Source organism: Chlorocebus sabaeus, chromosome 25 (genome assembly GCF_047675955.1).
Source record: "Chlorocebus sabaeus isolate Y175 chromosome 25, mChlSab1.0.hap1, whole genome shotgun sequence".
Classification (NCBI taxonomy): Eukaryota; Metazoa; Chordata; class Mammalia; order Primates; family Cercopithecidae; genus Chlorocebus; species Chlorocebus sabaeus.
Window position 1 is genome coordinate 78,709,212 of NC_132928.1, and position 27,352 is coordinate 78,736,563.

The following is a 27,352-nucleotide window of genomic DNA, read 5'->3' on the forward strand; positions in this document are numbered from 1 at the left end:
CTGATGGGCCTTCCTCCTAGACAGACACCTCCCGCTCCCACCACCAGCTTTCTTTTTTTTTTTTTTTTTTAATTAATCAGTGAAGTTTTTTATTTGAGATGGAATCTCGCTCTGCCACCAGGCTGGAGTGCAGTGGCACGATCTCGGCTTACTGCAACTTCTGCCCCCCGGGTTCAAGTGATTCTCCTGCCTCAACCTCCCAAGTAACTGGGACTATAGGCACCCACCACCACACCCAACTAATTTTTGTATTTTTAATAGAGACGGGGTTTCACAATGTTGGCCAGGATGGTCTCGATCTCTTGAACTCATGATCTGCTCACCTTGGCCTCCCAAAGTGCTGGAATTACAGGCATGAGACACCATGCCCGGCCCACCCACCAACTTTCTCTGGCTCTGACACCCTGTGCACCCTCCTCTGGGATGTTCCTGAATAGAGGCCCTCTTCCCTCTGCTCAGAAACCCGTACCTCAGACTCTGGCAATGTCCTCCTCAGTTGGCTTGGTTTCTGATGCCCTAGCTGTCTCTGGGTTATTGCAGATGGTGCACCTCCTTGTGGACCCTCTTCTTGCCCTGCTCAGCCTTCGATAGGCCATATCAGGCTGCCTCCTTATGGGGTCACCTCCTCAGCCTTCGTGGTCTCTGACACCTCGTGCAGCCTCGGTGGCTCTCCCCACAACACCTGCCTTGTTCAGCCCCAGCTACTGGCTTGTGGTTTCAATTATTCAAGAAGCAAAGAAAAAGGAAAAGGAAGAATAAAATAACATAGAAAAGAAAGAGCTGTTCTTTAATGTTGATTTTTTTCTACATTTTTCCTTTTTATGGCTTATCTCAAGATTTCTATTTGCCCTTTGTAAAAGTAATAGATTTGGTTTGTTGATTGGATCTGTTTTCCCCCAAATTAATCCATTTCTTCTTTGATCTTTATTTTCCCTTGTTCTTGCATTCTTTAGAGTTTACTTTGTTATCCTCTCTCTAGATTTCAGTTGAACACTTTTATCTTCATCTTTTTTGTTTGTAATGAGTGAATTTAAGGTTATAAATTTTCCTTTATGTACCACTTTAGCATAATTCCATAAGTTTAATGGATAGGACTTTTGTTGACATTTGGTATCAAATATTATCATTTTGATTTCCTTTTTAGCCCATAAGTAGTATAACAGTTTGCTTTTTACATTCCTTTTATAATGGAGAAAAGTTACTTATGTGTCATTTTATTGTTGATTTCTATGTTTATTGTATTTTGGCAAATAGTATAATCCATAGGATACTAGTTTTCATAATTTATTAAGCCTAGTTTGCATATAGTATTTGACCAGTATTTTAAAACATATTTTAACTGGGCGTGGTGGCTCACGCCTGTAATCCTAGCACTCTGTGAGGCCGAGGCAGGCAGATCACCTGAGGTCAGGAGTTTGAGACCAGCCTGGCCAACATGGTGAAACCCCATCTCTACTAAAAATACAAAAATATCCGGGCATGGTGGCACGCACCTGTAATCCCAGCTACTCAGGAGACTGAGGCAGGAGAATCACTTGAACCTGAGAGGCGGAGGTTGCAGTGAGCCGAGATTGTATCATTGCACTCTAGCCTGGGTAACACAGCAAGACTCCATCTCAAAAAACAAACAAAAAAACCCTCCATATTTTGAAAGTGTTTGAAAATAAAGTTTATTCTCTCTCTATTGGGTATATTTGTGTGGTCACAAACGTGTGTGTAACATAAATGTGTGTGAATAACATGATTAACATGTCATGGTAATCATGTTATTCACATATTGTGTAGCTTTACCAAGTTTTGTATTAGTTTTGGAAAGTTTTAGTTAATATAAGTTTTGTATTAATATGTTAGTTTCCAGCTGGCTTCGGTGGCTCACATCTGTAATCCCAGGACTTTGGGAGGCCGAGGCAGGTGGATCATGAGGTCAGGAGATCGAGATCATCCTGGCTAACACGGTGAAATACAAAAATACAAAAAATTAGCTGGGCGTGGTGGTGGGCGCCTGTAGTTCCAGCTACTTGGTAGGCTGAGGCAGGAGAATGGCATGAACCCAGGAGGCAGAGCTTGCAGTGAGATGAGATCTTGCCACTGCACTCCAGCCTGGGTGACACAGCGAGACTCTGCCTCAAAAAAAAAAAAAAAAAAAAAAAAAAAAAAATTAGTTTCCCACTGTAATTACATCAAATTTGACAACTTCATAATTTGAGGCTATATTACTGAGTACAGATTTATCATTGTTTTCGATTCTTGATGGATTTTAAAATCATTTTATCCATATGAATGACCCATTTGTGTTCAACGATTTCTTTTCATATTAAGTTGTTTTTTGGAGAGATATATAACTTTATTTTGCTCAGTATTTGTCTTATATCACTTTTTCCAATTCTTTATGTTCCAATTTTTGGGGTAGTATTGTTTTAAGTGTCCCTTACATACTATATCTAGATATATTTTTAGTCTACTCTGCGAATTTTTAAGAGGCAGTTTAAAACCATTAGCTGTATTACAACTGCAAATATACTTGAATTTATTTCTTTTATATTATTTTGTGTTTGCAGTTTAATATTATCTTCGCTTCTCTTCCTATTTCCAATTGCATAGGTGAAGTTTTCTTTGTTTCATTTCCCTCTATTTGTTTAAAAAGTTATATTTTCTGGCCTGGTGTGGTAGCTCACGTGTGTAATCTCAGCACTTTGGGAGGCCGCAGCAGGCAGATCACCTGAGGTCAGGAGTTTGAGATCAGCCTGGCCAATGTGGTGAAACACTGTCTCTAGTAAAAATATAAGTATTAGCTGGGCGTGGTGGCGAACACCTGTAATCCCAGCTACTCCTTTAGGCTGAGGACAAGAATCGCTTGAAAACAGGAAGAAGAGATTGCAGTGAGGTGATGCCACTGCCCTCCAGCCTGGGAGACAGGAGACTCTGTCTCAAAAAAAAGTTATATTTTCCATTTCTATATTTATAGTCCATGTTCTATAATTATAGAGTTAACGAAAATTTAAGATGTTTTTTTCTAGTTAAACATAAAGCTATTCTGTACCTCAATCTTCCTCAGAAATATGACAAAATAGTTGAAATACTTTATTTTTTTTTCACTCTCATCTTACCTTCTAACTTCCAAGTTTATTTCCCAGCTCATAACTAATGATACTCAATTTTGTAATAATTTTTAATAATGATACACATTAAGATTCACTAATATTTGTTTACTAATTTCTTTGCTTACCATTAATTCTTCACACACATACACACTTTATTTATTTTGACACGGGGTCTGACTCTGTTGCCCAGGCTGGAGTGCAGTGGCGTGATCTCAGCTCACTGCAGCATTCACTTCCAGGTCTCCAGCGATTCTCCCACCTCAGCCATCCCAGTAGCTGAGACTAGAGGTGCGCACCACCGTGCCTGGCTAATTTTTGTATTTTTGGTAGAGATGGGGTTTTATCATGTTGGCCAGGCTGGTCTCAAACTCTGAGCTCAAAGAGATCTGCCTGCCTCTGCCTCCCAAAGTGCTGTGATTACAGGTGTGAGCCACCATGCCTGGCTACCACATATTAATTCATTCTTTAGACCACTTTTTTTTTTTCTCTTGATAGAATCCATTCTAAGTTGTTCTGTCAATGCAACTCTATTTAAAACATGGCCTGTATGAAGTTGTCAGGAATCTGCCCCAACACTTGGATGATTCTTCAGCTGGATATAAAATTCTAAAATCAGAGTAACCATGTACTGACTTCCAACAGTCCACATTTCCAAAGGTACATGTAATCTCAATCAGATTTATGTTTTTTTGTGTATGTTCTCTAATAACTTTCAGGATCTTTTCTCTATTCTGTACCATTAATTTCAGAAGTTTCACTCTGTGCAGGTGTGAACCTAAAATATTTTTCCTGTTTCTTCTTGTTTTAATTTCCATTCTTTATCACTTTAAGAATTTTAAAGATACTTATCCTGGGATACTTTTCAGGTTGACTTCATCTTTTTCCTTTGGTGTAAACTCTTCCATTCGCTGTTATTCATAATGTTTATCTTCTTAAACATTTTTAGGATTCTTGTTTTGTGAGCTCACATTCTGTACATTTCTCCTGTGGTTCTCTTTCATAGAAAGTCGCAGCCTGTTTCCCACATCCACGCCAGGATGCATTTGGACTGTTATGCTCAGAAAATGCTCCTGCATAGTGATATATTTCCTCCCCTGTGTCTGCTAATGGCACGACCTCACTCACCTTCATGTACAGGGGATGATACCAGAAACCATGGCCACTGCAAACCATGGCCACCGTAGTTCCTTAGTGGCCTTGAGAATGGTGCAAGGCTGTCCAGTTAGTCTCTGTTTACAGGAGTACCGTGTTTCCCACCCTGAGCTCCAGGAAGATAGTGTTTATTGGGACTGCATTCAAAGAGATCTAAGAGATCCTGGCTCCGGCTCCTGAACTTTCTGCTTGGGATCCATGCCCTGTTCTCCCAGGCGAAGTGATTTTAGTCTTTAACAATTACCAAATACCCCTTTGGTTATGTTCTTGTTAGAAAATAGTCACTTTTCTTCTTTTCCTAAGGAACTATGTGTTTGCTAGTCTTGAAATTTTAGAAATCATTCCCATTTGGAGAGTGGAGGGTTTAGAATATGTTTCATCTGCCTTTATAATTATATATATTTTTGTTTTATTATTATTATTATTTTGTAGAGATGAGGTCTCACTATGTTGCCCAGGCTGGTCTCGAACTCCTGAGTTCAAGCAATCTTCCCACTTTGGCCTCCCTGAGTGTTAACATTACAGGTGTGAGCCACCACACCTGGTCTGCCTTTATAAATATTATTATATAATGTCTTTAGCCTAGACGAAGCTGAAATTCTTTCCAGTGAATCTTGTGCTGTGGCTATTGAGGTTTACTGTGAAAAAAAAGCAGAAAGACTTGCTCCTGTGCCTGAATACTGAAGAGGATTGCAAAAGCCAAAGGCAGGAAGAAGTTCAGAGGATAGGATGGAGAATGCGCATAGCAAATTGCTCCTGAACTTAGTCCTGTAATAAGTTTGCAGGGCAGAAGATGCCAGGGCAGATAAACTAGGATAGGAACTGCTATCCTAGTTTACATGGAGTGGAGTGATTTAGTTTGTGTGGAGTGATATGGTAACTAGGTATATGAATACATTCCTCATAGCAACATCACGCCACACAGCCAATTCAAACTCTGTGGCCTGAAGGCAACAATTCTGAGTATATTCTCTATTCCCTGAATTCAGTCTCCCTCAGTCTGTGAATTGCAACCTCACCTACCAAATGTCCGCTACCACTTGAGTGGGACCATCACCAGCCTGGATTTGAGAGCTCACCTGGCAATTTCTCCAGCCATTATATCATGGAATCAATAGGTTACAGGGTGTCCAAGACCTCCCATGCCAAAGAGTGAATGCAGTCTTTCTATGGGGTTATGAGTACCCCTTCCCTGTGTAGTCCAGGAGACTGCTGGAAACTTGGTGTGTGCATGGGTGCAGAGAGTGGGGAGAGAAGTTCCTATACTTGTAGGACAAAAATACTTTTGGAGCCAGAGAAAAATACCTTTGGACACCCTGGACTGGGAAAGATGGGATGATTCCATCCCTGCTACATTATCACTCTCTGTCATCTACTCTCTTCTTCACCTCCAGCTCATAACGGCTGGGTTCCCATAGGATTTTCCATTGTACACACGTTAGTCTGTTTTGTGCTGCTATAACTGAATGCATGAGACTGGGTTATTTACAAAGAAAAGACACTTACTTCTTACAGTTTTGTAGGTTAGGAAGTCCAAGGTTGAGGGGCTGCATCTGATGGGGGCCTTCTTGCTGGTGGGGACTCTGTCCTAGGGCAGCTCAGGGTGTCACATGGCAAGAGGACAAGAAAATGCCAAACTGGCTTTTATAACAGATCCACTCCTGTAATAACCCATTAGTCTACTAATCCACGAATAGGTTCTTCCATTCATGACAGAAGAGCAAATGTAACCCAATCACCTCTTAAATACCGCATCTTCAACACAACTCTTGGAGGAGGCAGACATTCACACCATAGCATGAGGCTGTAGATTTCTTCAAAACAACCTCTGCCTTTGTTTTCTAGAAGTGGAGTTTCCAGAATCCACTTGTTCAAGGATGCTGTCTCCTTGACTTAGCCCAGTATCACCTTTTGGTCACCTTTTTCGTCCTGGTACTTTATGGACTCTATCTGATTGGTTTGCAGCCCACTACGATATCTGACTCTGCTCTAGGTGTTTCCTGTGATCTCTGGGATCCTGATCCACACCACTCAGTTTTGGCCTCCTAAACTTCATCCCTGACCCCACCCCAGCTAGGAGGGATGTGTGGATATTTCTTTTATCTTTCTGCAATGATGACCTTTTGGAGAAAAAGGAAGCAGGTAAGACAAACATTGCTTTATCCATTATGTATCAAGCATTGTGCTTGATAATTTACATTATCTTTACCCTTTCAACCAATACTGGAGAAAGATGATATTAACCTTTAAAAGATATCAAACATGCTCGGCTTTATTTCCCAACAAGTGTGAAATGATTAAGGTCCTATAACCTGATTAAGATATCAGGATTTATTCATCAAATTTTTAAAACAAAATTTGCATTTTATTTAGATTGAAATGAATTATACAAAGTTTATTTTCCTCACCAAAAATAACTGCAATATTTTCCATGTTTTTCTAGATAAGCCAAAACACTTATATTTGTAGGTTTTCTGGGTTTTGCTTATAAATCAAGATGAGGTAGTAGGTAAGAGTCATGAAAAAAGACAAAAAAAGAAAAAGATAAATGAGTTGTCAGTATCCATAGCCTCTGATTCTGTCTTAACCAAGAAACAGAAGTGTTCAACATGTATTTACTAAAAAGCTTAGGAAGATGTAGGCTCCACAAAGGAATATAAACAGTAATAACTAGATGTGGAACAACAGCAGGCTCTTCCATTCAAACTTTAACTGTCATTTGTTCCTTTAAGTTCATTTGTGAAAGACAAAAATCTACCCTGGAATCCTTGCTTGGCAAGCTCACAAGCTTCTCTTTCTCTGGTAATTTATTGTAACTGTCCAGTATAGATTTTTAACATACTTAAAACTCCTATTAGTCAAAGGTCAATTGCGGGCTTCAACACTTTATAAAATGTATTCCTTCCTCCCACACTTCTTCAAAATATGTTTCTTCAAAGAATTGGTAACTCAACACCTGAGCAGAGATCCACAGTGATAATAAATGCTATGTCTAAAATGACTTCAACAATTGCAGAGTGCCACCTGCAGAGATCATGCGGAAGTGAAAGATGGCACTTTCAATGTACTTTTCTGGAAGAACAGACAGGTCTTCAAAGCATGAGGGTTCAAACGGGCCGTTTAAACAGGTAGATTATCAATGGCTAATGTATTCAATGGAGGCCTATAGGCAAAGATATTAAGTGATTAAGACCTACATACACTTTAAGGCTTTTCTTCCAAATATCAAATATAAGAAAGACTATTTTTGAAAGTCTCTTAGGTATTTTCCATTGTTTCTAAATCATCTGTGGGAAACTCTGACTTACTTTTATAGAGTTTAATATGTGTCCACCCAGGAGAATGGCGTGAACCCGGGATGCGGAGCTTGCAGTGAGCCGAGATCACGCCACTTCACTCCAGCCAGAGCGAGACTCCATCAAAAACAAACAAACAAAAAAACAAAAACGTGTCCACCAATAAATCCAGGTCATGTTTTATATCAAAATTTATGTTAATCTAAGCCAAGTTACTTGACCTTTGGTCTGTCAAAGTATTCCTCAAGTATGCTTTAAGATGCTTTCGTCCATTTTCATACTGCTCATTCTCAACCTTCATCACAGGAGGAATATACGGGACCTTTGGCAATAGGTCATTTAGCATACACATTAGGAAAAAACTTGATGTCAGGCAGGTGGAGGGCTTCATAAATGGTGGACAGAGCTGTGTCTTTCCCCGTTTCCATTTGATTCTCCAACAATGAAGCTCGGCTGAGAGCATGTCGGGATTGGGTAAGTCATTTCTATACATGTCAGCCTGGTGTTCCTCTGACGTATTGAATTGGAGGTGTCCCATGACTGAGGGTACCAGAGATAAGCATTTAAGAGCTTTGAGGTACTGTTCTGAGATTATATCTTTAAGTTCCTGAATAATGTGCTCCACTGTTGGGACACTTAGGATTTCTTTTCTTTTCTTTTCTTTTTTTTTTTTGAGACGGAGCCTCGCTCTGTCGCCCAGGCTGGAGTGCAGTGGCTGGATCTCAGCTCACTGCAAGCTCTGCCTCCCGAGTTTACGCCATTCTCCTGCCTCAGCCTCTACTACAGGCGCCCGCCACCTCGCCCGGCTAGTTTTTTGTATTTTTTAGTAGAGACGGGGTTTCACGGTGTTAGCCAGGATGGTCTCGATCTCCTGACCTCGTGATCCGCCCGTCTCAGCCTCCCAAAGTGCTGGGATTACAGGCTTGAGCCACCGCGCCCAGCCAGGATTTCTTTATAGTAACTCTCAGAGGTTAGCTGAGATTCCAAGTTATCCTGGTAAGCTCTGCAAAATTTCTCAGGGAGTTCCACTTGAATATCAAGTTTGGTTGCCAAATTTGTGACTTCCTCAAACCAAAATTCCTGATAAACTTCAATATTCTCCATCACTTCACTGAGTGAATGCACTACTGCCGTCAAGCTACCGGCTGCAAAGAAGACATCAAAGGTTTGCCCCTGGAGATTTTTCCCAAAGGCTCTTGTAAAAGATAGGGCATTTTTAAGAACAGCAATAGTAACAATGAAATCAAAATCTGCTACTGCACTGTAGAGTACAAATGCTCGGCCAGCTACACAGTTATTCCATCTAATATTTGTGTCACTATTTATGCCATCTAAACATAAAACAAATGCTTGCAGAAGTTCCACTAAAATTTCAAAAACATCTTGCCTGCCTGTCCACTGAGAATGGCAGAGTTCCTTCAGTTCTTTATCCCTTTCTTTACTGTTCTGAAAAAAGAACAGCAATTACATTGTCAAATTCTAAAAGCAGTTGTGGTGATTGATGGAAAAAAAGAACAAACTCCCTCAATTGTTCCTAACACAACAGATACTCCCATAACAGGTACTGATTTTATCAATCACATATTTAAGACACAGGAAGAGCAGAGTGGGTAGATAGCTTGGGGATATTTCTCTAAAAGTCTAGAAGGAACAACTTCCATTTTGGAAGAAAATTCAGTAGACACAACGTAAGCTTGGCCATGACAATACTCCATATTTAATCCCCACTTCTCAGCTATCGTAGTGTGAAATTTCACAGCCAAAATTTCTGCATCAGCTTCGTAAGGCAGGAAGCCTGCAAATTACCCTCTTATTTTATGAGACTCATCAACACACCTCAACGAGACTCATCAACAAACCTCACCGACACAGGCAGATGCCCTTCCCCTATCATGTCCATTACATCGTCAGTGATAATGGAAAAGAAATGTGAGTCTCTCACTTCCCTTAGAGTTTATTCCCGAATACAGCTCTCACAGATCTCTACATCTGCCTCTGCTGTGTTTTTTAAACAAAACAACGTGTTAACTGCTCTTGTCTCAAAGCGCTTTCTCAGGACCCCTTGACCACAATTTATCCAGCACTCCAGCACTGCGTGAACGTTATCTGGAGTAAAAAGACCTTCTGGGATTTCATCGGCCTCGTGTCCATCCAGAGGTATGTTTTGCTTTCCCATCAGAATCAAGATTTCAAACAGAGATTTTAGGTATCCTTTGTTTTCCTTCTCTTCAAGGGTTAGAGGTAAAATGTCCTCATCTGGCCCTTCACCCCCTTTTTTACTAGGGTTCTGAGCATTGCTATTGTTGGTTTCTTTATGTTTTTGTTCCTGTTCGGAAGGTTCATCAACAATTCTTTTATTCATTTTCTAGGTGGGTTGTTCAAATGACTGGTAAGAGCAAATATTGTTGGTATTGCATTATCTCATACAACTGTCCTATAAGGACTAGTTCCACAGACCCTAGACGTCTCAAAATGGTGGACCCCTCACCGGTCATGTTTATTTAGCTGATCAGGTGTTTTATCTTCTAAGTCTGCTCTCCTACAATTCACCCACTTCTGGCATCTGGTCAGGTCCCTCGGCAACCTGAAGGCGGCCAGGTCTGACTGCATGCTCTTCCGCGTGCAGTTCGGGGGAGCGCAGAAGTTCTGCATCGTCGCCAGCCCGCCCGCCAGCCTGCCTGCCCAGCCCTTCCCTCCGTCCGGGCCGAGGAGAGCAGGCAGGCCGGCCATCGGGGTCGGGAGAGCAGGCAGGCCGGCCATCGGGGCCGAGGAGAGCAGGCAGGCCGGCCATCGGGGCCGGGAGAGCAGGCAGGTCGGCCATCGGGGCCGGGGAGGGCAGCCAGGACGGCCATCGGGCCGAGGAGAGCAGGCAGGTCAGCCATCTGGGCCCGGGTGGGGAGCCAGGCTGGTCGGCGCACTGGGGAGGGGCGCCGCGGTCAGAGGCCGGGCTGAGGACGCTGCTCCACAGCGCTCTGAGCGGCCGGGAGGGCTTACTGCTGCCACCGCCGTCTCTGGTGCATCATCCTACCCGCCCGGGACGCTGCCGCATCCTTCCCACAATGCCTGTTAATCAATTTTTTAATCAAGAAGTATTCATGTCTACCAGCCTCTAATGACCTTTTTGAAAATGAAGTGGTAAACACATTGCACATTTCAGCTCCAAAAACTCCTCAAAATATCTAAGGGCCTCTGCAAGTTTTTCTTCTAATCTGATTTTTAAATGGAAGCATCTTATGTTTGATACATCATTTGATGTCTTTTAAAAAATGAGTTCTAGAGCACAACATTTTCAACAAAAAGTACACATGTATGGTTGTACAATAAAATGTATAAGATACCTATTTGTGTGTGTGTGTGTAATACATGAATATAGTTCTTCTCTATTCTTTATGTTCTTTAAATTCTTCATTATTATGCACTATTTCTTAAAATGGCTTAGAAGATGGATTGGTAGCTTTGGCTGTTTCCTGCTGACGTTTTAGAGGGTTACTAAAATGTGCAAAGAGGTAGTCACAGACCACAGCAAAACAACTAAATATTCAACGTGCTCTTTCAAATGTGTATTTAAGGACACAGAATCTTCTGTGTGGAGACAATCCGTGCATGCAACTAGACTAAATTCGTGCTAGCAGCCAAGACTTGCCTCTCTCAGTAGACCAGAATTATTCATAAACCATCATATAAAGAGAAGTGAGCAGCCAACCAGGAGAACTAAGGGCACAGCTGTGAGTCCTGAGTAGCAAGATCAAGTCTCACACTGCTCATTACGAAGAGGGAGGGTTTCTGCCTTCGTTTATTTTCAGACACAGCTTAGATAAGGTTGCTGGCCATATTTCTGTTATTTTGATTCAAGCAGAAAATCCTGTGCAGATCCACGGAACACATTATTGTAACATTGCTCAGAGGAGAATTGGGTCAACGCAATTTAGAGGATGAAAATAGCTCTGCAGTGTGAGTGTAGAAACTCTGGTTTATTGGAGGATAACTTTTTTGATGGTCTCAAAGTTAAAAAATTTAAAACTTAAAAACAATTTTATTAAATAGAAACTTGAGGGATTTTTATTCTATGCCTTATAGATAAAATGGTTTTAGCATGGGGTGGGAGGCAGATGCCAAGGGCTTACTGGAGTGAACTGCAAGGAACTCCAACACTTTTCTGTGCTTCTCCTGAAGTACTCTTGCTTTGTATCTGAGTCTTGTCTAGGCCACATTAAATGGAGTCATTAGGCTTGAGTAACTTGAGTAACTTTTTAAATTAGGAATTCTTGACTTGGGGATACTTGCCTGAGGGTTTCTCTTTTCTGCTGTTTTTTTTTTTTTTCTATGATTAAAAATGCCAAGAAGGGCAAATTTTTCCATGATTTGGAATTACCAGGAAGGATGGACTTCTAAGGACTGATGGCTTGTGAAAGATAACCATTGAAACAACCAATTGTATTTATGCAAGGCTTATTGTTTAAACACTGTACTCTTCTTATAGGATTATTGTTGCCGTTAAAAGAATGTTTCTACTAATTAGAGTTTTAATCTAACTTCAGTGCTGTCTGTCCAAGACTGTCCTGAATTGAGTGATTTTAAGGGATACGGTCTATCAATTTAATTTACTTGCATTTTATGGATTCTTCTTCTTCTTTTTAAACATAAGCATATAATTAAATATCTCCTATACTGTTTACAGTGTTTAGATTATAGCTTATATATAAATTTCTCCTATCAAGTCTCTTCCATTATGTGACAGTTTTATTAAATAACCAACAGACTCCACTGCTGATTTATCACGAATGATAGTAAATTTTTTCAGAATTTAAACTTATCTATAGTAAGTAACAGGCATCAATAACTTGGTTTCTTTTTTAAATAACCAGAGTCTGCAATGCCTTGGTTTATGCAAAAGCAGACAAGTGAGGCCCATCTCCTGGCTGGGTAACCTTTTTTTGCCACTGATCCAGCCCTTAAAGTGAGTCACGTTGTTTACTTGGGGTCCATGGATGAGCTACAGAGATTAGTCTGTGAATGTCCTAAAATATAGTACAACTGTGAGTTTCTGTGAACTTTCACATAATTTTTATCAAAAGAAATTTGTGGTATAATGGATAGGTGGGCAGTACAGTGTGCCCTGCAGTCAGACTGCCTGAGTTTATATGATGATGGGGTTTGTGAGTTCTATTCCAAAATATTGAATATTTTAAGCTGAAGAAATTTGAGAAATGGCAGGTTCAGGAGGGACTCTCTGACCTTCCCTTGAAGCAGGTCATAAGACCCTCCTGTGAGAGATGCTGTCTTTATAGCCAGAGAAATGGAGCATTCTCCTCCCTGAAGATGGGGGGTGCTGAAGAGAATCTGAATGAACAGGACTTGCTCAGTTTCTCCCGGTTTACTGCCCTTAGGGCCTATCTCTCTGCCCTATCACATTTTCCCACGACTCTTCATCAAACCTAGTATAAAGAAACACTCAGGTTTAATCATTTTTTTAAGGTATTCATTTCTTAATGAAGCCTCCCATGTCACATAATACTTTTTTTTTTTTTTTTTGAGACCGAGTTTCACTCTTGTAGCGCAGGCTGGAATGCAATGGCACAATCTCAGCTCACTGCAATCTCCACCTCCTGGGTTCAAGCGATTCTCATGCCTCCGCCTCCGAAGTAGCTGGGATTACAGGTGCCCGCTAATCATGCCCAGCTAATCTTTGGATTTTTAGTAGAGATGGGGTTTCACCATGTTGGCCAGGCTGGCCTTGAACTCCCGACCTCAGATGATCCACCTGCCTCGGCCTCCCAAAGTGCTGGGATTACAGGCGTGAGCCACTGCACCTGGCACGTAATACTTCTATTACGTAAATTTGTATGCTTTTCTGTTGTTAATCTGTCTTTTGTTACAGAGCCACAGCTAAGCTCCTAGAAGGGTAGAAGCAAAGATTTTTTTCCTTCCGTATGATCCCAATCCACTACTTAGCTAGGTGACTTCAAACAAGTTACTTAACCTCTCTCTGCTTCAGTGTTCTCAAAATTGCAGAAATGATCTTACAGGACTGCTGCGATGATTAAATGTGAGAATTTTGATGGCATGGAAAACTCTTAATGAAGTGGCAGGCACTTAGTAAGCATCACTAAATTTTACTAATTACATCACACAGTCAGCCCTCCACATCCACAGGTTCCATAGCTTTAGATTCAAGCAACCTTGGATGGAAAATATTTGAAAAAAGTCAAAAATAAAAATAATAATTCAACAATTAAAGTTATATTAATTAAAAATACAGTATAACAACTATACAGCATTACATTGTATTAGATATTATAATAATCTAGAGATTATTTAGTATGTGGGAGGATTTACATAAGTTATATGCAAACACCACACCATTTTATATTAGTGACTTGAGCATCTGTGGATTTTGGTATCTGAGGAGGTCCAGGAACCAATTTCCCAGGGATGCCAAGAGGTGAATGTATTCTCAAAATAATCTGTAACCTCCAAAAAGTTAAGAGGCACTGACCTATGATATTTTTAGAATTGTGTTTTAAAGAACAAATCAGTACCTGATTTAATAAGTCACACTTAAGCCTAAGTCGAACAGAAATATTAGTTTGCAAAATGCACAGATACATATTCATCATGAGGCAGAAAGGCCTTTTAAATAGCTTTGAAAATGTGGAAAGTCAATTTGTGTTGTTCTTCCATGGGAGAAAAAGAATCTACCAAGTCTCAGGTGAGCCTCCAAAAAAAACTTCCATCTGCCCCTGGCTTCCGTACTATCCAAGTGTGTCTTGAAACCCTGAAATAAATTTCAAGGTGACAACCTAAATTTAACTCTGCGATTGTGAGTTTGTGGATTTCTCAGCATTTTCTTTTTCAGTTAGCATAGAAGTCAAAAGTTACAAAAGCAATGAGATTCTGCATCTTTTAATGAAAGATAAAACAACAATATAAACATACACAAATTTACAGAGAAGGGAACAACTTTAATACATTTGGAGTAAAAGGTGTTTCTTCTTTAAATATGGTATAAAAATAAATGCAAGAAACATTAACGGAGAATGTACAGACAACAGACAAAGACAGGAGTTTCTTTCCGACTGTGGATACATTGGTGAAATGAAACTTTCTGTGCGAATTTACTGTTTAATAAATGTGAAGCCGTATGTATACTTATTGATATATACTTTTTTCTTTTACAGTTCTTCCAGTTTTTGACTGACTGAATTTTCAGTGAACTGTGTGTCTAGCTGAAGCTTTGAGAGAGAGAGAGAGAGAGAAGGAAAAAAAGAAAAGGTTTTACTTCACTTGAACTCGTTAAAAAGGAAAAGACACAGATCCAGCGTAAGTAGAGGGAGAAAGAAAGCAGACAACAGTTTGGAATGGAGGCATTGAGATGGAAGAGTCCATTGGAGATGGAATGTACACACACAAATAACAATTTAGGTCCTTTGCTCATGCAACATCTTGTTCTAATGTCCTCTGCTCCAGATCACAACAGCGAGCTACAAAGTATGTGCAGTGACTCCAGTCTGCATTCATGCTACAAGATGATCCGTTTAGTAAGACTGAACAAGGCTTGTTAACCTCTTGGACGTGAGAGATTTCCCCTGAGAAAATATATAAAACAAGAAAAAAGAAAGAAAATCAAGTATGATCACTGAAAACCTGCTTGGTAGTAGCAACTATTTACTGTAGCTGATTTGTGTGCAAGGGTCAAAACTGAACCCTTTAAGTCCATCTTAGTTCAAACTTCATGACCAACCTGCCTTCCCCGCTCCCTCCCTCCACTGACACGTCAAACAAAACTATCCTCCCTCCCTCCACCCTCTTACCCCTCCCAAATCCTTCCTCCCCACTGCAAACAGACTGATGGTTTCACAGCACAGATCAGCAAATCATAAAACATATCCATAAATGTTCCATCAAGGCTTAGCAATGAAGCAACATCTAGGTTCCCAACTGATTATAAACATGTTACAACAAATCTTAGTAAGCTGCTCTGAAAGATAATAATGTGAGTGCATTCTTGTTCAATGGCTGAAATTAATGTCACATTTATAAATATCTAGAAATGTAGAGGATATGATTTAATCAAACAAAATGCAGTTTTTGAGGGTGTGATTCATGAAACTCAAGATTGAGTGTGTCCCCTACCTTACATAATATGGAGAAAAAGGTGAAAATTATACATCTGAAGATAAAAGTCTATTTGTTCCCTGTTTCCAGCTGTTGATGTCTTCCTATCCTTTCCTGACTTCTTCTAACTCTAATCCAAGAAAAAATCTGATCTATTCTGATTCCACATATCATACGATTACGTAAAGCACATACTTAGGTTTTAGAAATCTCGTAAGTCAACATTGTTGCTGTTAATTATAATTACTCTAGAGAGATAAGAAATCTGAGGCCGGGCACAGTGGCTCACACCTGTAATCCCAGTACTTTGGGAGGCTGAGGTGGGCAGATCACCTGAGGTCAGGAGTTCGAAACCAGCCTGCTCAACATGGCAAAACTCCCTCTCTACTAAAAGTACAAAAATAAGTCGGGTGTGGTGGCGGGCACCTGTAATCCCAGCTACTCAGGATGCTGAAGCAGGAGAATCACTTGAACCCAGGAGGTGGAGGTTGCAATGAGCCGAGATCGTGCCACTACACTCCAGCCTGGGTGACAAGAGCGAAACTGTCTCCAAAAAAAAAAAAAAAAAATTTGAAGTATTTGATCAGAATACAAAACTGGTGGTTTTCATTTCATGTCTTATTTTATATGTTCTATTAAAAAATTATGTGGGCCAGTTATTTAATGAATTTTTGTACATCTCAAGATAAAATAATAAGTAAAAATAAAAAATTGGAAACATATATTTTAGTAATAAATTACAGTCATAGCAATAGTCTTGATTTGCTACCTAATGTGGTTCCGTTTTAGAAAGGGGTTGGCGGTGATGGGAGATACATCATCACTCATGGTCATTGCCTTAGTCTGTTTGGGCTGCTATAACAGAAAACCATAGACTAAATGGCTTATAAACAACAGAAATTTATTTCTTATAGGCCTGGGAAGTCCAAGATCTAGACACTTATAGATTGTTTGTCTAGTGAGGGCCTTCTCCTTGGTTTATCAATGGTGCATTCTTGTTGTGTCCTCAGATAATGGAAGAAGGAAATAAGCTCCCTGGGCCTATCTGATAAAGGCTCCTGCTCATAAGGGCTTCACCTTCATGATCTAATTACCTTCCAAAGGCCCTGTCTCCTAATACCGTCACCCTTGAGATTAGGATTTAACGTGAACTTGAGTGGGGAGGGAACAGAAATATTCAGTTCATAAGCAGCCACATTTTTGGAAAAAGACAGTATGTTTAAGAAAAGATTAATAATTCCATAATCAACCTTTCTTTACACACCACATAATTACTGATAAGGGCCCTTTGCTGATATGAACAGCAGCAATGAAAATCATGCACCATTTTCTCTTAGTTTTTTCTTAATTGGGAAAAGGGTCCACAACTTAGCTTTCAGCAACTGAGAGGGAAGATATTAAAGTGGTTTTTGTTTTGTTTTGTTTTTTTTGAGACGGAGTCTCACTCTGTTGTCAGGTTGAAGTGCAGTGGCTAAATCTCGGCTCACTGCAACCTCCGCCTCCTGGATTCAAGCGATTCTCCTGCCTCAGCCTCCGGAGTAGCTGTGACTACAGGCACCCGCCACCACACCCAGCTAATTTTTTGTATTTTTAGTAGAGATAGGGTTTCACCATGTTGGCCAGGATGGTCTCAATCTCCTGACCTTGTGATCCGCCTGCCTCAGCCTCCCAAAGTGCTGGGATTATAGGCATGAGCCACCGTGCCTGGCTAATATCAAATTTAATGTTGGTATTTTCCACTAGGCTTCTGTTTATTCACTTTATGGGAGAAACAACAATAAAAGAGAAAACAGTTTATTAACAAGAGACCCTGCTTTATAAATAAAATATGCATTCCTGCCTGCTCTGGTCTGAATGTCTGTCCCCCTCAAAGCTCACGTGTTCAAAGCCTACTCTCCTATGTGATGCTATTAGGAGGTGGGGGCTTTGGGAAGTGACCAGGTATGAGGGTGAAGCTCTCATTAATGGGATTAGTGCTATTTATGTCTGTCTGTGTGTCTGTGTGTGTGTGTGTGTGTGAGACACAGTCTCACTCTACTGCCCAGGCTGGAGTGCAATGGTGCAGTCTCGGGTCCCTGCAACCTCCGCCTCCAAAGGCCCCAGTCACTGGGTTCAAGCGATTCTCCTGCCTCAGCCTCCTGAGTAGCTGGGATTACAGGCATGAGCCACCACACCTGGCTAATTTTGTATTTTTAGTAGAGCCGGATTTCGCCATTTTGGCCAGCCTGGTCCCAAACCCCTGACCTCAGGTGATCCACCCGCCTCGGCCTCCCAAAGTGCTGGGATTACAGGCATGAGCCACTGCATCTGGCCTAGTGCTCTTATAAAAGAGGCCCAAGGAAGCTTGTTTGCCCCCCCACCAGGTGAGGACACAGTGGGAAGATGGCTGTCTATGAATCAGGAAGGGGGCCCTCATCGGACACTGAACCTGCCAGCATCTTGATCTTGGACTTCTCAGCTTCTAGAACTGTGAGAGATAAATTTATTTTGTTTATAAGCTACCCACCCAGTTTACGGCATTTTGTTATAGCTGGCTGTAACGGACTGAAATGCTGCCTCCACTTCCATGCCTATTTCCTCATCCGTAAAATGAGGATAATAATAATAACAGTACTTACTTTCAAATCTTGTTCTGAAGACTGATACACGTAAATTGCTTAAAACTATTTATGGATCATTTTGTTCACTCAGTTTATGTTGGCTATTACCTTATTATACTATCATTATAATTATTAATACTATCATTATATGCTGTCTTCATTAAGATACCCAAACCCAGAGTCACTATTCTGACACTGAGGACAGAAAGTTGTAAATTAAAAGCTAAAATCATAAAATCATACTGCTTTTCCACCCCAATCCTGGGCAACAAGTTAATCAAATGATGTTGAAATAAAAAAGATTCAGTTCTTAAATACAATGCTATTTCCTGTGTTTACTACTGTAGTCTCTGTGCTATGAATAGAATTGTATACACATGTGCATATATACGTATTCCAAGACTAAAAAGTTTATCTTTAAAAAGTGCTTACTTGGCTAGGCATGGTGGCTCATACCTGTAATTCCAGCACTTTGGGAGGCCGAGATGGTTGGATCACTTGAGGCCAGGAGTTCAAGACCAGCCTGGCCAACATGGTGAAACCCCATCTCTACTAAAAATACAAAAATCAGCTGGGTGTGGTGGGGCACACCTGTAGTCCCAACTACTTGGGAGGCTGAGGTGGGAGAATCATTTGAACCTGGGAGGTGGAGGTTGCAGTGAGCCGAGATAGGCCACTGCATTCTAGCCTGGGCTACAGAGTGAGACTCTGTCTCAAAAAAAAAAAAAAAAAAAAAAAGTGCTTACTCTTTGTGGGATAAAGGAAGGTACACATCAGTACATGTTGGTTGAGGCACAACAATTAATTCTTATATAGTAGAAGACTGGGGGAAAGATGCTAATATAAAACTGTTTCTTTTAAAACTACAGATTAATGTGATTTGGTTTAAAATTCTGGGAAGAAGAGTGGGCCAGGCGTGGTGGCTGATGCCTGTAATCCCAGCACTTTGGGAGGCCTAGGCAGGTGGATCACGAGGTCAAGAGATCGAGACCATCCTGGCCAACATGGTGAAACCCTGCATCTACTAAAAATACAAAAATTAGCTGGGCATGGTGGTACATGCCTGTAGTCCCAGCTACTAAGGAGGCTGAGGTAGAGAATTGCTTGAATCTGGGAGGCAGAGGTTGCAGTGAGTCGAGATCGCACTACTGCACTCCAACCTGGGTGACAGAGCGAGACTGTCTCAAAAAAAAAAAAAAAGAAAAGAAAAGTGAAATAGTTACATTGAAATTGGAAGCCATTTGAAACTCAGATACAGTCATTTTTTTTTATTTGAACGATTAAATCTACTGTTGTCTTTATCAATGTCTTTATCAATTTATTAAAAAAAAACATGGTTCTCTTTCTACAGTTTTTATTTTTTCAAATATCCTCAAATCCTCAAAGCTACTAGTACTTGGCCTGATACGGACTTCATTAAAAATTGGATATGATACAAGTTAAGCCTGACAAGCTCTTGTCCCAGGAAATAATTAAAAAACACTTTTTCACAGAAGCCCGTAGAGAAATATAGGCCCACAGTAAACCTGGGGCTTTGTGATATTAGCATAACAATGGGCAGAAATGAGAATACAGGTGTATTTTAACAACAAAACTCTGTGTAGACCAGGCGAGGTGGCTCAGGCCTGTAATCCCAACACTTTGGGAGGCCGAGGATGGCGGGTCACCTGAGGTCAAGAGTTCGAGACCAGTCTGGCCAACATGGTGAAACCCCATCTCTACTAAAATACGAAAATTAGCCAGGTGTGGTGACAGGTGCCTGCAATCTCAACTATTCAGGAGGCTGAGGCAGGGAGAATCGCTTGCACCCAGGAGGCAAAGGTTGCAATGAGCTGAGATTGCACCACTGCACTCATCCTGGGTGACACAGCGAGACTCCATCTCAACAAACTAACAAATAAAAGCTCTGTGTGTGGTATAGATTTATCAAATGTGCAATAAGGATATTTGTTTTGTGTATTGAGATAACTAAAAGGCAAATTTGGGTACAACTAACAGTTAACAGATCTTGGGCTGGGAGTGGTGGCTCACGCCTGTAATCCCAGCACTTTGGGAGGCTGAGGCAGGTGGATCACCTGAGGTCAGAAGTTCAAGACCAGCCTGGTCAACATGGTGAAACCCCATCTCTACTAAATATACAAAAATTAGCCAGGCGTGGTGGCGGTCGCCAGTAATCCCAGTGACTTGGGAGGCTGAGGCAGGAGAATCACTTGAACCCAAGAGGTGGAGGTTGCAGTGAGCCGAGATCACACCACTGCACTCCAGCCTGGGCAATAGAGTGAGACTCCGTCTCAAAAAAAAAAAAAAAAAAAAAAAAGATCTTAAGTGCAGCACTGAGGTCAAAGCAGACAGCATGGATGCCCAATAAGCCATCTGGATTGGAAGATTTAGATCACTTGGATCTATTTGCAAACCATGTGCAAATCCTGCCTTATTCACATACTAGAAAGGAAAATACATAAGCCCTACTCTAGTGCACAAAGAAACTATTGTGTCTATACTTCTGGTTGCTCACTCTATTGCAATGTATTAAGTTAAAAAGAACACGGATCACTTCCAGGGAAGTATACATGGTACAATATTTGCATGTCAGCCATTTTGGAACAATCAATTTCAGTGCAGTTCCTTGGATGCTGTATGGAACCAGCCCCTGCCAATGATCTTTTCCCAATTTTTCCAAATCGAAGAACCTGAGAAATGGTTTTTTAAAATTCTTTTTAAAATTTTCGAGACAGGGTCTTGCTCTATCACCCAAATCAGCATGCGGTGGTGTGACCATGACTTACTGCAGCTTCGACCTCCCAGGCTCAAGCGACCTCCTGCCTCAGCCTCCCAAGTAGCCGAGACCACAGGTATGCACCACCATGCCTTGCTGATTTTTTATTTTTAGTAGAGGTGAGGTCTCATTATGTCGTCCAGTCTGATCTCAAACTCCTGGTCTCAAGTGATCCTCCCAGCTCAGTCTCCCAAAGTGCTTGGATTACAGGTATGAGACACTGTGCCTGACCAAATCTGAGAAATTTTTATAGCTAAGTTTTAAAGTCTTAATTCCATAAATTAAAAGGGCTAACAAACCCTATCAATAGCACTTTTAAAAAACCAAATTTCTTACAATAATTCAATAATTTAATGTGAATAATACTTATTTTTAACCCCATGATTACATATGTGTTATGTGATTTAAACTCTTCCTGTCAGATTCTAAAGGAAACAGATTATAGTGGAAACAGAAATCTGTAGAGAAAGACCAATATACTTAGAACATAACAAAAACTCAAGATCTTATGGCATTTTGTAACATCTAGTTAATGGTGATATGCTAGAAAAAGAAGCATATAATCAGTTTTGGGACAAAATAAACCTGGTACGTAGGTGAATAGACAGCATCATCCTAGTCTATAATACGATAATTACATAAACAAAGAGAGTTCTCTAGTGTGTCACAATAAAACTTCCCCTCCACTAAACCAATTCCTTTCTGTCCTAAATGGTTTGTAGAGATTTTGTTATAATTAGGGACAACACCCTCAAAACAAAAATAACAACCTATGTATTTGTCCTTAACTTTTCCAAGTGAACTATCAAAGGTACAAATTTTAACTGACTTTAAAAACATCATTCTTGGCCTGGGCGCAGTGGCTCATGCTTGTAAACCTAGTACCTTGGGAGACTGAGGTGGGTGGATCACTTGCGGTCAGGAGTTTGAGACCAGCATGGACAACATGGAAAAACCATGTATCTACTCAAAAAAAAAAAAAAATGCAGGGCATGGTGGTGCATGCCTGACATTCCAGCTAACCAGAAGGCTGAGATAGGAGAATTGCTTGAATCCAGGAGACAGAGGTTGCAGTGAGCCGAGATTGCGTGCCACCCCACTCCAGTCTGGGTGACAGAGCAAGACTCTGTCTTTAAAAAAAAAAAAAAAAATCATTCTTAGTCTTAAAGTAGTAACAGAAAGTTGATGATAAGGAGCCCTGAGTCAGTAGGAACTGATGAAGGCCAGGCTCTTAGCTACAGCCTGACAGCCTGGGGCATTAGGGTGAGGGAAGCAACTTTCTACATTCCTCTCCTGCAATCCCTTCTTCACAAAGGAAGTAGAGAGAAGCTATGTTTGCTTGAGTGACTAAGCCCACTTATTTTATTGCTGTCATAAAAACACAAAGTATGGCCAGGCATGGTGGCTCATGCCTGTAATCTCAGCACTTTGGGAGGCCGAGGCGGTGGATCATCTGAGGTCAGGAGTTCAAGACCAGCCTGGCCAACATGGTGAAACCCTGTTTCTACTAAAAAAAATATATATCACAAAATTAGGCAAGCGTCGTGGCAGGTGCCTGTAGTCCCAGCTACTCGGGAGGCTGAGGCAAGATAATCACTTGAACCCTGGAGGCGGAGGTTGCAGTGAGCTGAGATCGCGCCATTGCACTCCAGCCTGGGCTACAAGAGTGAAACTCTGTCTAGAAGAAAAAACAAAAAACAAAACAAAACAAAAAAACACAGTAGTCTTTTTTTTTTTTTTTTTTTTGAGACGGAGTCTCACTCTGTCGCCCAGGCTGGAGTGCAGTGGCACGATCTCAGCTCATTGCAACCTCCGGCTCCAGGGTTCCCGCCATTCTCCTGCCTCAGCCCCCCGAGTAGCTGGTACTACAGGCGCTGCCACCTCGCCCGGCTAATTTTTTGTATGTTTAGGAGAGACGGGGTTTCACCGTGTTAGCCAGGATGGTCTCGATCTCCTGACCTCGTGATCCTCCCACCTCGGCCTCCCAAAGTGCTGGGATTACAGGCGTGAGCCACCGCGCCCGGACCACAGTAGTCTTTTCTGGTCTACAGGACACTGAAGAGATTGAGCAGAAATAAAGGGGCAGAGTTTTAGAGGGTGGCTATGAAACAGCTTACAGAGAAGAGTAGAAAGTTACCAGCATCTTTTAGATTTTTTTTTGAGGCCAGGCGCAGTGGCTCACGCCTGTAATCCCAGCACTTTGGGAGGCCGAGGCGGGCGGATCACGAGGGAGATCGAGACCATCCTGGCTAACATAGTGAAACCCCATCTCTACTAAAAATACAAAATTAGCCGGGCGCGGTGGCGGCGCCTGTAGTCCCAGCTACTCAGGAGGCTGAGGCAGGAGAATGGCGTGAACCCGGGAGGCGGAGCTTGCAGTGAGCCGAGATCGCACCACTGCACTCCAGCCTGGGCGACACAACGAGACTCTGTCTCCAAAAAAAAAAAAAAAAAAAGATTTTTTTGGAAAAAAATGATGTAACCTCCATTTTCGCTATCCTTTTACAATTCCTGCTTGTTTGTCTCCAGCCATTGCCTCCGAGTGTCTCCCTGTCTCCCATATGTTGCTGTAGACTCGGACGTATATTCTTGAGTGCTTTGTAGGCTGCAGAGACTATGGAGAGGAACTGGGAGTAAGAAAGGTAAAAATCTTGTCATTGCCTTTCCACTGGTTTATGTGATCCAACTGTCTCACCAGATACTCAACCCCACAGCTATGTTAATAAAAAGAGCTGGCCATATGGTGGTAAAATGAGATGCTATTGGACCAGAGATAGGGAATGCTTTTAGCAGAGTCTGAGCTAAAGGATGTTATCCGTTTGTTATTTTACTCTCATGTTGAAAAATACCCTTTTTTTCCCCCCACTTATTGAACCAGGGATGGGGAGTGCTCTTAGCAGAGTCTAAACTAAGGGATGCTAGATGTTTGTTATTTTACTCTCATGTTGAAAATTCCTGTTTCACTTGTAAATAGAAACATCTTTGCCTGGATTTCCAAATCCTTCACTACCTGGGTTCCGTGGCCTGTCAGACTCTTTACTGTTACCCACGAAGTGGTTCTTTGGCTGGCCCTTGTGCCTGCTGCTCTCTGCACTAGTCACCTGTTTGTTCATGTACCTGTTCAGACCCTATCCACTCTTCAAAGATGAACTTCTTATCTATGTCCTTGCTGAAGCCTTCTAACTACCCCTAAACTCTGCCAGTTCCCTCTTTGAATTATTCTTACTGGTAGAACCTGTATTAGTGCTTTTATATGCTTTCTGACATGGTTTTGTAAGTCATCTGGCCTGATGAAGTAATAACACACAGCTGTTAAACAACATTAACATTATAGCAGTCTCCAAATAAGTACTTGATTATTTGCAAGAGTTGAGGTTCTTTGGCTGCAAATCTCATTAAGGGAATAAATTTCTAGAAATCAGGGTAATGAGATTCCAAGGTCTTGGGAGAATTAACTTTTAATTTGGGGGAGGAGAAGCGTGGTGGAGAGAGGGATGAGGGTCACTGGTCACACCCTAAATATTAACAGATTGACTAATAGAATCAGAATCTTTTCAAGTAGGCAGGTGCTAAGACGGAATTCAAGCTAGGCCAGGTGTTTGGGAAGCTCTTGCATGATTTAAATGAAATTAGTTTTTCCAGGTAAACTTACAAATGAGTTTACTGAAACACAGTGAATAATTTTTATAAAACTGTGGAGAGTGGGTGAATTCCTAGAATGTTAAAGATAAGCTTGAATTCTTGAGATTTAAGATGGAAAGGACAAGAGGAAGAGAATTCTGTAGTTAGTTTTGGAACTGTCATATTTAATGTTGAATGCTGAAAAATATTCTAGTACTATGTACTAAAAGGAGATAGCTCATGAACACATATACATTTAAGTACTGGTCACTAGCTTCCTAAGATAATTGAGAAGTAAAAAGTATAGCCAAATACTTTCATTTTCTTAGTTAAAAATATTTTTCCATAATAAAACAGTATATGTTCACTAAAGAAAATGAAGAAAACATAGAAAAACAGAGAAGAAATAAGTATTACTTGAAATATGATCATTTACTTTCTATTATGTCCTTCTACCTTTTTATACACAGATACATATTTAAAGAGATTACATTTTGTTCAATTACCCATGTTATAGATGTTTCTTCTAAAATAATACTGTTTTACCAACTAAATGAGTTAGTTGGTAAGGAAATCAATTTAGAGAGATGCTACCAACACTTAGAAAAAAATTAAGTATAGAATACTTTTTAAAAATCAGATTGCATTGCACATAAGGGAATGTATTGTTATGTTATTTCAGTTCTATGCACATATAAACACACACAAATACAGTTTATACAGTAACCATATATATGTACACACACACATATACAAATATGCACAAACACACGTATGTGTTGGTCAAATGTGGCTACTCTGGGCACACCGCCCATGGGTTAGCCCTGCTCTGCAAAGAGCAATAGAAAAATTAATATTTAAAAAAAAGTCAAATATGGGTATCATTAAAAGAAACAAAAGCCAATGCTTTAAAATCTAATTTTTAATATTTGTATAACATTCCAACAGTAGATATGTCTTGATATATTTAAGAAATTCACAATTGTTGTGCTTTCAGACTGTGTTCTATATTTGACAATTATATAATGCAACAAATATTTTTTATATGTGGGAACATCTGGGGTTTTCTTTAGGATTAAATTACTAGAACTTGAATTACTGATTCAAAGTGAGAGATTTTTGACCTTTTGGCACATTCTGTCAAATTCTATTCAAAAAGTGATAGCAATTCAGACTTTTATGAACATTGTACAAGATCACCTATTTTCTTAACCCCTTTCTAATACTAGATGTTATCATATTAACAAAACAAACCTATTTGGAGGAAAAAGTGATTGTGCTGCCTTCTGAATTTTACTTAGGTATTAATAACAATAGGTTTTCTTTTTTGTTTTCTCATATATCGATTTACTATTTGTATTTCTTTTGTTAAAATTTCCTAAGTCCCTCTCTCATTCTTCTAACGGTGTGTTGCTCTTACAACATTATATGTTTGCAAGGAACTCCCTGTAGACCCTATATTACATTTTTGTCTGTCATAGAGATGCTCATTTACTCATTTTAAAAAGGAATTTGCCAGATTTGAGGACAGGAACTTGCTTTACACAAAAGATCTTTGGCTAAGTAAGGCATGCAGCAGTGTTTGCAGTATCTCTGTGGTTGAAAAAGAGAAAGATGTGCTTCCTAAGTAAATAAACAACTGCCTTCACGGTGTGCTATTAGGGCAGTGGAATTCTGTCTTCCTCCCTGTTCCTTATGACATTTTAATCAGTAATTTGAATGATTAAACTGATGAAACTCTGATAAAATGTATGTATGATCCGCTTATAACCTTAGTTAAAAGACTGAGTAACAAAGAAATGCTTCAAAAAATTATGTAAAGCTATACAAATGAACTAAAACTTACAAGATAAATTTAGTAGAAAGAAGGGTAAAGAACCAATGTACACTAAAGTGAAAAGTAAATAAATAATGAACAAAGAAACCTAGCAGCAAAAGACAAAATTAGGGACAACTAATCTCAGCACATGAGAAAAAAATCCAATTTTTAAAGTATTTTATTTTAAGCCCCAAATGACATTACATGTTGCTCTGGTTGGGGACTACAATGGGGAAGTTGATGCAATTTTCAGGTTAGATTTTAAAAGTTATAGTATACTAAGCCAAGGAGGTGATATTCCCACTTTATGCTGGCTGGGCAATATCTCAAATACTATGTTCAGTTATGATTATGAGGCCTACTGGCGAACTGGAGCACATGTACAAAGTGAGCAACCAGGATGATGAAAGAACAGGAAACTATTAAATGGGAAAACATTAGAAGCTCACTTTCCCATTGTAAGTGTCACTCAGATTTAATTTGCTAGCAACATTTAAGACATCTTTACTTTATCAAGTCTTTTTGTGTTCAGCTTAGTTTTCAAAGAAATATCTTTTTCTTTTTATGCTCAAATTTCAACAGGTTTATTTTAATGAAGTACTTACATGCAATATGCAATAAATTTAATTATAAACAGCTGTGGGAACAAATGGAACAAAACAAACAAAAATGGACTCTTACACAGTTCAACGGGTGGTTGCAGAAATGTGAGGACGTAATTGGAGAGCAGCCTGTCAGCTGTGACATTTGTGTGCTCTTGACATTCGCCATGGAGAAAGTGGAGAGCATTGGTATGTCTAGGGCAGTGGTTTTCAGAGTGCAGCCTTAAAATCAGCAGCAGCAGCATCACTGAGAATTGGTTAAACATGAAA

At 40.3% G+C, this 27,352-nt stretch overlaps 1 protein-coding gene and 1 pseudogene across 8 annotated transcripts in view; both read right to left on the minus strand.

The window, feature by feature from the left end:
- Positions 1 to 7,511: 7,511 nt before the first annotated feature.
- Positions 7,512 to 10,201, minus strand: LOC140710217 (52 kDa repressor of the inhibitor of the protein kinase-like; annotated as a pseudogene).
- Positions 10,202 to 14,439: 4,238 nt separating this feature from the next.
- The window catches only part of RGS7 (regulator of G protein signaling 7), a 571,447-nt gene continuing 558,534 nt past the window's right edge, over positions 14,440 to 27,352 (minus strand). For all 8 annotated transcript variants that reach the window (XM_007989930.3, XM_037986188.2, XM_007989927.3 and 5 more), the window contains one exon: positions 14,440 to 15,135. Coding sequence is in view for 2 of the 8 variants with exons in the window: in XM_073011868.1 (XP_072867969.1) it covers positions 15,085 to 15,135 (51 nt within the window). In the remaining 6 variants the exon portion in view is untranslated. The remainder of the gene's footprint in view (positions 15,136 to 27,352) is intronic.